Here is a 15,943-nt window from a genome sequence, read left to right on the forward strand (position 1 = left end):
CCGACTTAGAAAAATTCAGAAACCGCCTCAAATTTAAGCAGACTGTGTAAAATCTACGTAACCCTCAACTAGTTGAAGACAACCTTCGACTGGTTGAAGATGACAAGAATTTAGAGTTCGAGCCGAAGATTCCTAGGCTAGTCGAGTAGGAGATAGGATTGGTCGAAGCTTAAACTAGTTGAAGCTTACACTAGTCGAGGATCACAAAAATTCACTTTAAAACTTCGATCATCTTCATTCCTCACTTGGTTTTCTTGGATCTTTGGCATGTGAATTCTTCATTCTTGGTATTCTAAGATCCAATCTTTTTGCTTAGTGATTATTGAGCATCAAATTTATACTTTTAACATTCTTTTTAATATAAACTCTCAGATTCACCTTGCAACAAAACCATGTATAAAATATACCATTAAACATTCTCATATTCATAAAACCAAGATATAAATAGGGGAGAATATGCAATAATTGACTCTCAACAATTAATTTACTGGTGACGACTCTATTTAAATGTAACAACTTTACAATCTCATCCACAAATATTTCTAAATCCACCGTCAGCATGAGCATGATCCATCCCAGATCCAGCGTCCACAAATGGACGTCACACGGACAACGTGGTGGGCCATAGAGCTTTTGGTTACCCGAGCTCGGTGTTCCAAAGGTTACACGCAACTCGCGTCCTAGAAGAGGGGCCATGATTGGATCGATGACCCAAACCTTACCCATCGTTAATGGATTGCTTACATAACAAAGTCCATCATTAGATAATCCTAGCCTTCTAATAGGTTGCCTGCAGTAGATAATTGTTTTTTTTTTTAATTTTTAAAAAAAAAAAAAAAAAAAACTCTGCAGTTTTGATGTCTAGTCCATCCACGCTATCACCACGCTAGGAACATCTGATCAACGGTCTATATCACTTAATAATGGCCCCGCTTGCACAAATTCAATACAAGTGGACACCATGCATCTCTCCAGCCAAATATAAGAAAATTCCCATGTATGGTGACGTCTGACCTGGTTCGATCTGAACTGAAACTCTCTCGATCTGGTTCGGTTCAAACCCTTTAAAAGTTGTGGAAAAGAAAATCCAACCGTTGAAAAAGTGGACCCCACTATGAAGATGACTTGTCACGAAAATCAGGCTGATCCACTCCTTAGATGTAGTCAGATGATGGAGCATCCATTGATTTCATCTACAGGCCTACAATTATGATGCCATGGACCTAGGCCTATCTTCATGGTAGCGGAAAGATGAGGCTGCACCCCGTAAATGGGCAGTGAGAAAACCAAGAGAAGTACAAAAACCAAACAGGTCTATTCATCAGACGAGGTAGAGCGTCACAATCAATATATAGCCGTCGCCCAGACTCAACATACAACTTTGGCCCACCTGGTAGTGTATCTACATGGTGGTGCTCACCTCTTCACCTCGGATCTCTTCTACATCTGACGACGCCTTGGCCAAAATAGATGGCCCAACAGAGCAATGAAGGTCAGATATCCTGCACCGTACACGTGGCAGCGGATATGGTGCATGCTCTGCTCGTATGGTCCACATTATCGGGAAAAAAAAAAAAAAACCTGGCTGTAAACCATTTAAACCATCTTCGTTTGTCACCGTACATCTAAGACTACATTAAAATGTGCAGGATCAGCTGGTCTAGGTCATCTTTTAAGGATGGCTCCTCCATGGCACCATCCACCATGTCAACGGTCTTGATCCACCGTACCCCCTGCCACTTGTATGGTGGAGGTGATGTCAACCAAGACCGTCCAAGTCCTTGATTCGCATGCCACACACATCAAACGATGCTAGCATCTAATTCTCCATTAAACCACTGGCTGTTCTAATTTTAACCATCCATGCGATGGCCACGAGTTTGACGGCCATGATTGTTGGTGTGATTTTCAACCAACACTACATCAGTAATGATTTCATACAGGTATACATGTTTGCAGGTGCAGTTAATGGTGGTGGAGTGGGCCTAGATAGGTCAAGCTCTACCAACCCAAAAGTTCCCAGAGTGCGCCCCATCTGATTAATGGCCCAGATCTTGTTGCAGAGATGGTACATGCGCTGCCAATACCCTCACCCTAGCGCTTCTCCTTGAATAAATCTAGACTGGAAAACAGCTTTGTGGGGCATTGAATCTATCTTAGCTTGCAAACAAGCAGAGAGAGCATATAAATGTTGGATTGAGCAATTCAGCTGTCCCCACAGACTACTTGTGGGGCCCACTGATCTTTCATTCGCCTAAACCTTTGACATGATCATTCTATTATGGGAGCTAGGGCAAGATGGCCCATCAAATCAATGGCTTAGGAAAGGAGGGCCCAACCTGCACCATTATAGGCATACAAAGAAAAAACTGCTTCATTAGAATAGAAACACCCATCATCTTTCAAATACCAAAGCATTAGTCTTATCATCATTCTGCATTATGCATGCAGCAGCAGGCAATGAGCTTTCAACTTCATATGAATAGGGCACCCTTTCAATGCACTTCCGTTCGTTTATATAAAATCCTCATTACAAATTGACAGACGGCCTTTGAAATTACCGCTTTATCGATGATTAGAGCTTTGGATGATTGAATGGCACGGATTACAATAGCAAAGATTGGAGTGTGGAAAAAAGAAAAAAGAAAAATCAGAATCATGTCAATTTTCTTCAAGTCAAGATGGACTCTAACCAGTCGGAGGTGGACTCATAGGCCACAAATGTGACAGCACCTGCTGGGGCTGCTTTTACAATGGAGGGAAGAATACCTTTGTAAAGGCCAGCCAAGCCTTCTGTCCGTAAGATCCGTCTTAGCGCGTCGGACATGTTTTTGTAGGCCCGTCTCTCTACTCGTGCCCCATACTTAGGATGCCTTTGTAGCCCTTCAATCTGCGTTGGGAAATTTTGGGTGTTATGAAACATAGAACATATGCAAAAGACATCTAAGGTGATTTACATGAGCTGTTGAACAGGTGATTCACAGCAGGCTTTGTCAAACATATAAGATCTGGGCCATTCATCAGGTGAGAGGCCTCCATGGATACACCCTCACCTAAAAATCAAGCTGGTCTACTGATGAATCAGACTAAACATCTAACCACCATTTTTTATTTTATTTTTCTCCTGATACAGTGTCCAAGATGAGTCTGCTGACCGGCAAGGGCAACGTGTTTCCGCTGGCACCACCTGATGAATTCTTTGGATCTTGTAAAGTCCATCTAACATCATCTTCAGACTCTCCTCCCAAATCACCTGAACATCTCTTCATTTAAAAGATGAACTGGGTTTTCGACGTGCAGAAGTTACCTGGAACCTCTTCTTGACCACATCCAAGGGGTGACAAGCAGCTTTGGCACACGTGCCAGCTGCTAATCCGCAAAGAAAGAGCTGGAAGCTCGAGAGGCTGTAATCTGCTTGGATTGAGCTTAGCTGAGAAGATCTTAATCTGTTCCACTCCTATGAGTAACACAAAATATAATCGTATTATCAGGTTACAGCAAAAGTGCATAATCCACCCTCTGTTTCAGCTTAAAGAAAGAATAAACAGACTTTTTTTTATTATTATTTTTAAAGAAGGGGGGTGGGAAGGGGGATTAATGCAGGGGCATTTTCACACCGGGCTCGAGTGGGGTGGCCTGTGGGATGCAGGGGCACACTCGGAGTGGGCGGCCCGTGTGAGACGGTACCCATGTGATGTGGGGCCCACGAGAGGGGTTCGCCGAGGTCCTAACCCATGCAATGTAGGGCCTGGGCTATGAGATAAAGGGATTAATTCGCCGTGCTCTATCAATTCGAGCTTTTAAAGCAAGTGGTTAATTGTCCTGCATCAAAGTGGTATCAAAGCGGGAGGTCTCGTGTTCATATGAAATAATGACTCAAGGTACAGAAGATGAAGAACATTACCATGGTCCAGCGCTTGAACGTGTCGTAAGTGCCAAATTGTAATCCAGCATAAGGAATGATCTCGACAAGAGTTGGGGATAATCCAGCATACAACCCAGTAAAGCCACGGGTTTTGACTATATCAACAAAAGCAGATCTCATGGTAGAATAAACCTGGATACAATTGAGCATTTCAGTGTCTTCAAACAATTCATACATTATTTCCTCTATACTCTACATACAGATATGAATATGTGTGCAAATGCATGAGCAAGACTTTCATGCATTCGCTATCACATCTAAAGTTTTTCTTTCTTTTCCTTCTTCTTGTCTGAGGTTTGGAGTTACCAAAAGTAGCGATCAGGTATAAGAAGCACATTGGGGGGGGGGTGGGGGGGGGGGTGGGTTGGGTTGGCAAACCAAAGAGAATGATGACAAGTTAAAGATGAGCTAACATGGTTGATCCTTGAAATGGATGGGTAACATGACCTGAGTACGATTATAGCTGTAACAAAAGATCACAAATACAACAATCATCCCTGGAATCTTAAAATGCAAAGATCCTATGATCGCAAAGACTTCGGAAAGAATCCAAGAAACCAGGATGAAGAATGGACTTGAACCCATTTACCAACCATGGAGAGGATGAAAATTGTACAATCTTGAATTATATGGATACTTAAGGCTGCATTTAGAGAGGTGACAAAATGGTTTGCAGCCAATCTCAACAGCCCAATGAGAACTTTAAATAGGGTGTCATTTGGCAAATTTACAAGATGCATCAGGCAGCTCCCCCAATCACTTCTACCTGTCAAACGAGTGCCAAATTATGCTGTAACAAAGGGAGAACTCTTTCCACTTTATACGACAATCACGAACTTCAAACAGTTTATTTTCCATCATCAGGCATGATGAGAGACGAGACTTAAGAGGCAAACTTCTCAAACAAGCACCCAAGGTTGTTCCCTTGAGCATCTTGAAGTTCCACAATTTGAGTCTTTTTCTTTGGTAAATCAACCTCATATTCATCAAACATAATATTGGCCTAACATTCAGATTTTAGGGGTGGCCATGGATACATTTGACCCTCATGCCTTTATTCATGATTCATGACACATCAATAATATGACCAAGTATAGGGCCTGCGGCCTAGTCAACTAATCTGGCAAGAGCCAAATGAACACTATTCTCATCTATTTTGACAAAATCCAGCGTTGCAGTTGGCTTTTTGCAAATACTGTCAACTGAAAATCATTCATAACATGCTAATTACAATAGCAAAATAAGAACTGTATTTCAGGACCACCATAAGATATTCAACAGATAAAGCTCTATAAAACACCACACCAGAGTTAGTTTCTTCATCATCAAACCATTGACAATCGTAGCACAAAGTCTGATCATTGATGTGAGAAAGGACTTAAAAGGACATACCTTTGGTTCACCCTGAGATGCTAAAATGGTTCGCAAAAGATCGAATGGATATGATCCAACAGTTGCAGCACATCCTGCTAATGCCCCACTTATGTAAGACAAATAAGGACTCAAATGAATGTGATCCGCTGCACAACAACAACACGACAGGCAGCCAAAACGAAGAAAGAATGAGCAAGAGAGCACAGAAATGAACTACTTCCACTCTAGTGACGCATATCCAATACATATGTCAAGAACTGAATACAAATAAACCTCAACCACAGAATCATATCAAGCACGAGGATAGAATCATAACGAATCAGGCTACACAAAAACAAGTATCAGAAATGGTAGCGCATTTAATTTGTTGTCTGATGAGAAAATCAAGTATGAACGAGATTAAAAGTTAGGGAGGCTTCCAAGGGCTGAGGTTTGTTGTTTTAGGGAGTATAAAAAGATGTTTTGCAGGGGTTTTAGGGGCTTTTGAGTTTATGTGAATTGATAAGAAAGTAAGGTTAGAAAAGGAATAGAGATTTATCTGGGAACTTCACCGTCGCGTCTTTCTTCCAATTTATCTCAGCTACTGCTAGCACCCAAGGTCCCTCCCACCCCTATCTTCATTGGCATCATGGGACCCTGCCTCACGTCATGACGTTTGTTTGGTTAGTCTGGTTAGTCGGCGGAAAGAGAACCCTCACAATCAATAACCTTCAATGAAGATCCCTAGTCCTCCCAAATATATGCTTAATGTGCATAAAAGACGCAGAGACTATTAATCACTTATTTATCCACTGTGCCTTAGGTCGGGAAGTGCGGGACTTCTTTCCTAGGTTATACCAGAGTCAGTGCAGGACCTCCTTTGGGCATGGCATGGAGGAGGGGGTGGGAAGGCGAGTAAAGTCACTTGGAGGTTCATTGCTATGGCAGTTCTTTGGGTGATTTGGAAAGAAAGGAACGTGCGGTGTTTTCGAAATGGGAGTTCCACGGTTTGCAAGGTGATTAATTTAATCTTGGAGTTTGTAAAGGCATGGGCCTCTAACACAAGATCGACTTCAGTTGCTTCTTTTTCTGTTGTTAAGCCCTGATTGTGCTGTATTCTTTTCCTATCTTTTGGCAGGCTTCATAATAAATTTTGTTAGAGAGAGAGAGAGAGAGAGAGAGAGAGAGAGAGATATTTTCTCCTTCTTGCTTGGGTAAGTGAATTTGGCTGATCTAATTCCATGGTATTCAAAAATGGTCACGTAACACCTGTTACATGATGATATAAGGCTGTAATGCCTGTTTTGGAAAAAAAAAAATGGGCCATAACAGGCTGATACGAGGCCGATACATTTTCCTCCTCTAAAAAAAATGACCACTATAGGGCCGTAATGGCCATAAGATTGGCCGTTACAACCACCATTACCCTTATTGAATACCTTGTCTAGTTCCCATTTCGCTGTCTTTTTTCATTTTCCTCTCTTGTTTCGTAGCAATTTCTCTTGTATTTGTGGACTGATTTATGATTGCATGGCACCGCCATCCCCTGCCTTACATATTAAATCATGCTACCAAAAAAAAAAAAAAAAACACAACTATCAGAAATAGGAGTACATTTAATTTGAAGTTGTGTGACATGAAAAAACATGACCAATTGGGAGCTTTTTAGGTTGAAAATCCAGTCAACTCCCTATGACTTTCACCCACATAAAAAAGAAAAAGAAAAACTCCGTTGATGTTTAAATCAAAATGAGCTAACCAAAGTAAAAATTGTCTCCACTTGGCCATGCCCCCTTCGAGTTGATGAAACTAAACTGTAATTTTTCCTCTCTTGGTAATCTAGGTCAAAGTGTGATCGGGGGAGCAACTAGAGATGAAAATGGTTTGATTGTTACTTTGTTCTTGTGTCCCATTGCTCCCATAGATGAAGGTGATGCAACTCGAGCCAAAGCTTTAGCCCTGAGAGGTCTCCACCCTTTTCCATCAACGATTGAAGGTCCAGGTAATCACTGAAGAAAATTCCAGCCATGAATGTGATCTCTTGGGCTCAAAAGGCTTGTGATAAACCAGTAGAAGCTGCCATTCATTTTTTATGAGATTTTCCATATCACCTCTAGGCTAGATATTTCATTTACCCACTAAGGTTAGGCACACCCTTCCCAAGCTGTTGATTTGATGGCCATGCCCAAGTATTCCCATATTAGATGATCATATGAAAGGTTGGTGACCGAAAGATGGCTTCCGCCTGTACAGTTTGTTGGACCAACTAAATTGCTCAATCCAACATTTATATGTTCTCTACTTGTTTGAAAGCAAGATAGATTCAATGCCCTCAAAGCTGTGATCTCTAGATTTATTTTATAAAAGAGAAAGTGGTAGGGTGGCAACACATGTCCCTATGTTAAGCACCTGTGAAAAGACCCCGACCAATCATCAAGCAGAGGGCATTGTGAATATCTGGTACATATCTTGCCTTTTTTAATTTTCTTTTTCCAATCCAAACTACTAGCTGAAACAGTGACAAGGCCGGGTTCTGCTTGCTTGATGGCGGGTCCACTGAATCAGCAGGAGTCAAGCAAGTTTGTAAGAACTTGAGAAATTCTCCATTCAACAAATTGGCCTGGTTTTTTTTTTACCTATCTAGGCCAATTTGATCTATTCACCAAACATACCAAACATGTACACCTCATATGAACCGTTATCAATGCATCACAAATAGAAAATCATACTAACAATCATAGGCCATCAAATAGATCATTAACATATCCATCAATGAAGAATATGATGCCACTATCCTTTGCTAGGTGTGATTTTTGGACAATGCTTCATAGCCACTGGCCTGTGATTTAGATGATCTTCGCTGATGTTTACCTCCACCATACGTGAGAGAGGACCGCAGGGGAGACAGCGGATCAAGACTGTTCACATAGTTGACCATATCATGGATGGACTATCATTAAAAAATAACACAAACTAGGTGATACTGGGCATCCAATGGTGTCTTCAAATGGACAATGACAAACAAAGTTGGTTAAATAGTTGACATCCAGTTGCAAAAAGTGGAAGTGATGGCTACAATTTTTTGATCCATGTGGTTTTGAAACATGGACCACACACAGCAGAGATGAGCAGGAGGATGGTCCATATACACCATATCCCTTGACATGTGTACAGTGCAGGGCATGGTGTGCTGTAAAGGCTGTAACGGGGCCATAAAGGCTGTTACGTAAAGGTAACAGTGGCAACCGTTACACGTTACGGGGTCGTAACGGCCGTTATGGAAAAAAATGACCCGTAATTGCCGTTAACGGGACGTTACGTCCCCTATAAAGGCCATAACAGCCCCGTAATTGTCTATTATGGGGAATATACAGGTTTTCCATACTTTTTAATCGACATTACGGGGCAGACACAGGTTTTTCGGGATTCTTTTCAATAAAAAAAGAAATCATAACGGCCGTTATGGGGGCCATAACAGCCGTTACAACCTGTATCGTAAAGGTAACGGTGGTGGCCATTACGGCCACCGTTACCATTACAGAACACCTTGGTGCAGGGTCTCTGATCTCCATGCCCTATGGTGCCCAATAAAAGAGATGCCCACAGCCAACTGCAACTGCATTATAATTTAGCATGCAAATCCATCTTTCCCACCAACATGTCACGAGTACAAGAGATCTGAGACGTAATCAGCGGGATCCACTGTGACAATCACTTGACTCGAAAACCAGGCAGATGCACTCATTAGGTGGGCCAAAGTTGCATTTTGAGTCGGATTGAAGGCCATCTATTGATTACAATAGTGTGGCTCGTCTGATGAATGGACTGGCCTGATTTTTGCACCAGATGATCTTCATTGCTGGTGTTAATGCTTGCATTATAGTCAAACATGTGGGCCACCCTAGCCACATGTGTGGGTCCCTGGTCCCCCCAGTCTCCTATGTGGTCCGCATATGTTTGACATTATGTTGAGCCGTAGTTTTGTGTTTAGGTTAGTCCTTAGGCCCATAGTCATTAGTTTATTTGTTCATTTTATCTTTTAGCAAAGAGTATAAGTGTAATTTCAATGCAATTAGTGACCTATTTTATAACAAAAGAGAGGTGGGGCATGTGGAGCTCTTTATGCTCTCTCCTTTCCTCTTCTCCTTCCACTTGTCTTTCTTCATTCGTTCTTCTCTTCTTCCATCTCAAATTACATGGCCTCAGAGACACGAGTGATCCGGATTTCTTGCTTCTCTCTCTTTATCATCTTTTCCTCCTTATTTTTCTTCCTTTTTTCAGGGAAAGCCTAACATGCCTGGGGTTGACCTAACCTAATTCCTTTCTCTCGTTGTACCACCGCTCAGTGAGTGGTCTAATCATATTCAACAAAGGCATGTAAGGCCCACTTTCATACTCTACCTGTGTCATCTACAGTTGGATCTACAGTCTGAAGTACAAGGTCAAATTTGAAGATGGAAATTATTCGTGAAGGTTGTTGATGGTTGATCAAAGAAAAAAAGGTGTATGGGTGAAAGCAGGTAATGATCTAGTTGATTCATGGAATTATACATCCTTCTATGTGTGTGAAGTTCAATTTTGTTAGAAGTTTTCCCTAGTGTGTATTGAACCCTTTGTCAATATGGAAATAAATGGTGAATTAAAGAATGGTATTGTGTCCCTATCAGAGTCGATGTCCCTCCAAAACACATCAACCAAACTGAATGGAACAAACTATCTACAGTGGGCCACGTCTATAGAAGTTTTTCTTATGGGAAAACAAAAAGTTAAATATCTAACATCGCCCTAACCTGATGAAACCACGATGAACTATGATGATTGGGTAGCAGAAGATACTCAAATTATAGCATTGTTGTGGAATAGTATAGAGCCACATACCAATGCGAATGTCATCTTCTTCAAGACTGCAAAAGAAGTCTAGCATAACTTGAAGGAGATGTATTCAAGTGAGAGAAAACTTAACTTGTATTTATAAGCTTCCACAAAATATATTTACATTCCAACAAGGAGACAAAAGTGTGGAAGAATACTATTCTGCCCTGCAGGGTATGTGGGAAGAATTGAATGTGTATCAACCGATGTTTAAAGACATTGAGACTATGTGAAGGCAGAGGGAGGAATTCTGTATCACTAAATTCCTCTTTGGCCTCCAACCTAAGTCAAACCTGTGAGATCTCAAATTCTTGGATGAAGTGAGATCTCATTAGTCACAGAGGCATTGAATAGAGTTCAGTGTACAGCTAGTATAACCACACAGGGTTCATCATCATCTGATCGGCCTGTTTTCATCTCTGCATGTGACAGAAGTGATGGGGAGAGCCGAGGCAGTCACGGTGGTCGGTTGGAAGTAGAGACTCAGGGGGAGGTCACCTTGGAGGAAGGACTATGTGGGGTGGTCGTGGCACAAATTATGATGGTGGTAGAGGTCACGGGAGTGGTAATCGACATTGTACTCATTGTGGTTTTAACAATTACACAGTTGATACATGTTAGGATCTAATGGGAAAGCCAGCTTGGCTAATCAAGTTCGCTCATTGGATGATAGTTCTGAAAGGTATGTATCAAAGTCTACCACTCTTGTTGAGCCAAATATTTCAGGTGACACGGTTACTATGTCCAAGGAAGAATATGTCAAACTTCTGAGAGATCACTCCACCCAAGCCCCTTCCTCTACCGCTACTTTTGCCTAATCAGGTGCAGCTTGCTTTACTTCTTCTGAGAATGTCCCATGGATTATTAATTTTGGAGCTACTGAACACATGATCGATAAGCGTAGTGTGATATCTCAGTTACTCAAGTCCCCATCCATCCCTTCTGTAACACTAGTTGATGGTACATCAACAAGCTTATCTGGGGAGGGCACTGTCTATCCTACACTAGATCTCTCATTGTCTTTAGTTATGTACATTCCTAAGTTTCCTTTAAGCTTATTATCTATGTCAGTAAACTAACCAAGCCCTAAATTGTTCTGTCAAATTTTATCCTTCATGTTGTGAGTTTCATGATCTTTGTAAATGATTGCTCTAGAATGATATAGTTATATTTGATGAAAAACCATGCTGAGGTATTCATGTGCTTTAAAGAATTTCATATGCAAATTTAAATTCAATTTAATGCTAAAGTGCATTCTAAGATCTAACAATGGTAAGGAATATACAGTAAACTATTTTCATTCATATCTTTTATCCCATGGCATCAATCATCAAATATCATGTGTGCAAACACACACACACCACAACAAAATGGAGTTGCAAAGCGTAAAAACCGTCACCTTCTTCAGATTGCTAGGGCTTGTTAAATGTGAAGGTTCCGAAGCGTTTTTGGATTGATGCAATTTTAACTGCATGTCATCTCATCAACCGGATGACAGCTCTGGTGTCCTCATAAGCGAATTGGCATAAAAAGAACGATGTTTTAACTTTTAAGTGCGAGATTTGAGAATTGCAATTGAAACTCACACATCTCTAGTTGCACATGTTTGATAGCAGGGATGTTCATTAGGTGGGTCTCGTTGTATATGTACCCTGGTCCTGGCATTCAACTCGTATGCTATGATGGAGATTGAAGGTGGACCATTGGCCAATCTCAACCATGAGCACACATCTGCCTTTGTAATTTTTCAGTTTGCTCACTGCTCAACTACAGCATGCTAAAAGTCGGCGTGCAGCCTCATCTTTCTACCAAAGTGCCACTTCTATAGGACTCCTTTGTCATGCAAACAATGGACCTATCATGAAGAACAAAAGTTGGGAGCTTAAATTGTGTGTGTGTGGAGGGGGGAGAATAGTCTCAACATGCATCGCGACCATAGATGAGAAATCAATGTTTTTGGGTTCATGAAGGAGGTTTCCCTTCAAAATATCTCCAGGTGGATATCCATTTTGCAATCTATTTCTCTTGAAGGTATAATTCAATTTCAAACCAAGAAAGGATTGTGATGAGGCAAGGAATTTGGAAATGATAAGGATAAGCCCTTTATCTCTATCATTTCCAAACTTCTAATCCTCTTCACACCTTTCAAAAAAAAGAAACTCATAATCCTCTGAGTTCAAAAAGGGAGGCATTCTCTCAATAAAGGGATGCATCTCAGAAATTTCCCAAAGAAAAAATCGAGAGGAATAACGAGAGAATTACACAATTGTCCATTAGGCTGCCTTTAAACAATCTAAATTGTTTAATCGTGTCCGATGAACATCCTAACCATGGATCAGAGGGATGATTAACTCTTTTTTGCTCCTATAGTTAGGCGGATCACTAGATGAAGGTCGTCCAACTTGGCTTTGTGAAGGTCCCTAAAATCATAAAGATATTGTCGGATCCTATGGGCCCACCCATCCAAGCCTTTCAAGGGCACCACTAAGAGCAGAGCATATAGCTTAGTTTGACTCAACATTGGAAACATAGCCTGCCCATCTAATGTAAGCATTGATACATTGAGAGCTCTATCTTGATTCCGTAGGTGGTGATGCATGGCCGTTCTTAGATGGTGAAATAACTTGTCTAGTTAATTCAATTCATGAATGAGACATCGGCCTGCTAACCAGCAACTTGGAGGTGGCACTCAGGGGCTAGCTTCTGAGAGGGACTGCAGTCATTTAAGCTACTGGCTGCATAATTTTGAGCCTACATATGGAAATACCAAAACGAAATTTTCAGAAAGACTCAAAAACCAATCATGGGCATCAGCAGAGCACTGTAGAGAATTACTGTTTTGTTCACCCTAATCTTTGGGACCGGAAAAACTGCTTTTGTTAATTAGGCTCTACATACCATGTGTAAACTGACCCACTTCTCTTTCAGCTTCACATTCATCAATTAGTGAATAACAAAAACTAAAGACACCCAGTTCATGAAAACAGTAGAATTGTAGAAAAGTACAAAATGCACAGAAAGTTAAAAAAAGAAGAAAAGATCCAGACCAATATTATCCAGTTTTAACTAGATATAATTGCTTCTTTCATAGATGATAAATGTTCGTACGTGAAAAAGAGTGTTTCCAAATAGGTGCTTCGAAATAATTGATGTGCACATAACATTTTTTTTCTGTTTCTTTTTCGTCTTCTTTTTTTCTTTTTTTCTTTTGAAGATTAGTGCATATACATATAACATTATGCTATGCAAGATGAATAAGAGAACATTAATACCATAAACCTATGAAACATTATATGGATTGCACCACAGAGACTAAAACTAATTTTAAATTTCAGCATAAGCACATATATTATTAAAGGCCATGTATGCATGTTTGAAAAAGAGCAAACCTGACTTGGATGAACCTGCTGCAAGAGTTTTCAACTTGTGCAACACCGTAAATTGTATGGCAGTATAAGGCATGACCATAAGTAGTGCCGGGACATTACCCCTCCAAAAACCCTGTTGTGAGAAATTAGCTTGAGTAAGACAGAGGCACATACAAGGTACTCTTCCCTCTTCTTTTAAAATATTTCATAAATTACCTGCCTACACCAAGCTAGGAATATCCCAAACAGCAGTCATGATAACACAAACCAATTTATCAACAGCATTAAAAACTACTCCAAACTTGCGAAGTTATTGATATTCTGAATAAGGCTTTTTTTTTTTTTTGTTGACTATTCAATTATCACAAAGAATGATTCAATATCGGGTGTGCTACCTGCCGGCTAGGTTCGGCAGTGCTGCTTTAGTTGTATTTCCCCTTTTTGGTTCTCAATGATATTCACCCCATTCACCAAAAAAATAAAATAAAACAAAGAATGATTTAATGTTGAGTGGGACCATGTAGAAGTAGGCCAGGGGTCAATCTGGGTTCGGGCTAAGTTAGCATGTAAGCGGTATCCATGTGAATCTCTGCCATGACCAGTTCTGAGAGCCTGGGTAAATGAGGTACGTTGATTTTTGGTGTGCAGGCTCTTGTAAAGATTTTGCAATCTACCATTTAAATCAACCCTAAGTTGTTGGGCGCTCGTACAAATCGGTAAAGTCTCATCAGTAAAGAGCACAGTAACACCAAAATATGATCAAGATTACTGAACTAATGAGTACATTAAAATATATGGAGCATAGTCACATATAAGTTTTGCCAATCATCAGACTTCTGCTAAACAATCATGAGAATTCCTGTTTTATATGATTGGGGCCTTTTCTTTTATATGATTGGGGCAGACTATATAGCTAAGGCTGGTGCCTTTAGACCGTCCACCACTTCAGAACTCTCTCCCTTTGTTGTAATATTTGTGTTTGTTACATAATAATTCTTCAAAAAGAAAAGGCAAAACAAGATTTGTAAGGCTCAATGCACATAACTCGGACAAGTCTATTGTGAAGATGAGTCAAGTTTGCAATAAAAATGTCAAGAGTTGACCCAATTAAAATTTCATTAATATTTTGCATGTGCCGAGAGGCAAGCAAATTCATCTTGCTTCTTCTCCTTCAACCCCATCATCAAACTCTTACCTAAATTGACTCACAGACCTGATTACACCCTTCTTGGGCAGAAGTCAAAAGACTTGAACTTAACCCACCTCATTCTGGCCACCACTTCTCTTCCATAAAGCTTGTTATTAAAGCTTACTCCCTTCTTGGGCAGAAGTCAAAAGACTTGAACTTAACTTCTCCAATCTCATCATGGTCTTTCAAAAGATTCCATCCAAAAAGTTTTCAAAAAGATTTATCATCTTCCAAGCAAAAGTCCAGTATGGCCTTTACTCAGTTATTAGTACCATCTTATACTCTCTCGTTGGTAGGGCATGGAACTTTGAAGCTTACTCCCTTGCCCAAGAGGGCATTCCCAGACTCTCATCTTTGGAGCCCTTGTTGTAATTTTTCCACCCTTCTTTCTTAATAAAGACTCTTTTAACATTCAAAAAAGAAAAATCTGTTGCTCTCAATTTGGTGAATCACTATATCTGCAAAAAGGCCACATCACCAGCCAGACTTGAAGAGTCCACAAGAGAATGTCAAGCGAAGTCTAGGTTTTAACCATTGAATCACAGAAGCTCAGCTTATAAATGCATCATCTCCAATATGGCATTATAGACGGGCTAGTGAATCAGTCAAGCGTCTATTCATGCTTTGTGATTTCACCTTTGGAATTTGGTGGCAATTCCTACAGCTTTTTGACATAAATTGGGTGATGCTGGGCAACATTTCAAATCTTTTTTTTTTTGGCATGGTTTGATGCTTGTAAAGGGAAGAGAAGGGGTTCTTTTTGGAGGTTTTGCTTCACGGCTACCTTATTGGTGTGGAAAGAGCGGAAAATAAAACATTCCACAATGTTTCCAGCTCTTGGCAGGAAGTTCTTGATAGGCCTGGAACTAGGCTACATCATGGGCGCTGATTTGAAAGCTTTTGTTGGTTGCAATCCTTTATTCTTTACTAATTCTTCATTGTTTTTCAGATGATTTTTCACCATCCCTCTTTGTTTGGCTTCTCTTTTAATAAATTGAAGTTGGACATGTTGCTATCGTCCATTCAAGCTCTGGATTCTACAGAGAGGGGCCTTATGACAAGTTCTTAATGGATTATAAATCTCGGGTTAACGAGGGGGAGATCAGGTGGCACCAACGCTCAAGGGTTGTTTGGCTCAAAGTTGGTGACAACGACACTAAATTTTTTCATGGCATCGCCAGAGCTAGGGCTAACTGCATCTCATCCGTATCTATTAATGGCACTAGGCTCGAGGAC

General features: G+C 40.6%; 1 protein-coding gene across 4 annotated transcripts in view; it reads right to left on the minus strand.

Moving 5' to 3' along the window:
* Positions 1-2,596: 2,596 nt before the first annotated feature.
* LOC131226124 (mitochondrial thiamine diphosphate carrier 2-like) overlaps positions 2,597-15,943 on the minus strand; it is a 36,297-nt gene continuing 22,950 nt past the window's right edge. For 3 of the 4 annotated variants that reach the window (XM_058221830.1, XM_058221828.1, XM_058221829.1), the window contains 5 exons: positions 13,540-13,651; positions 5,318-5,445; positions 3,905-4,057; positions 3,308-3,457; positions 2,597-2,890 (listed from right to left, as the gene is read on the minus strand). In XM_058221830.1, coding sequence (XP_058077813.1) covers positions 2,672-2,890; positions 3,308-3,457; positions 3,905-4,057; positions 5,318-5,445; positions 13,540-13,651 — 762 coding nt within the window. In that variant the 3' untranslated portion in view covers positions 2,597-2,671. The remainder of the gene's footprint in view (positions 2,891-3,307; positions 3,458-3,904; positions 4,058-5,317; positions 5,446-13,539; positions 13,652-15,943) is intronic. The other variant, XM_058221832.1, reaches the window with a different exon arrangement.

Source organism: Magnolia sinica, chromosome 14 (assembly GCF_029962835.1).
Source record: "Magnolia sinica isolate HGM2019 chromosome 14, MsV1, whole genome shotgun sequence".
NCBI lineage: Eukaryota > Viridiplantae > Streptophyta > Magnoliopsida > Magnoliales > Magnoliaceae > Magnolia > Magnolia sinica.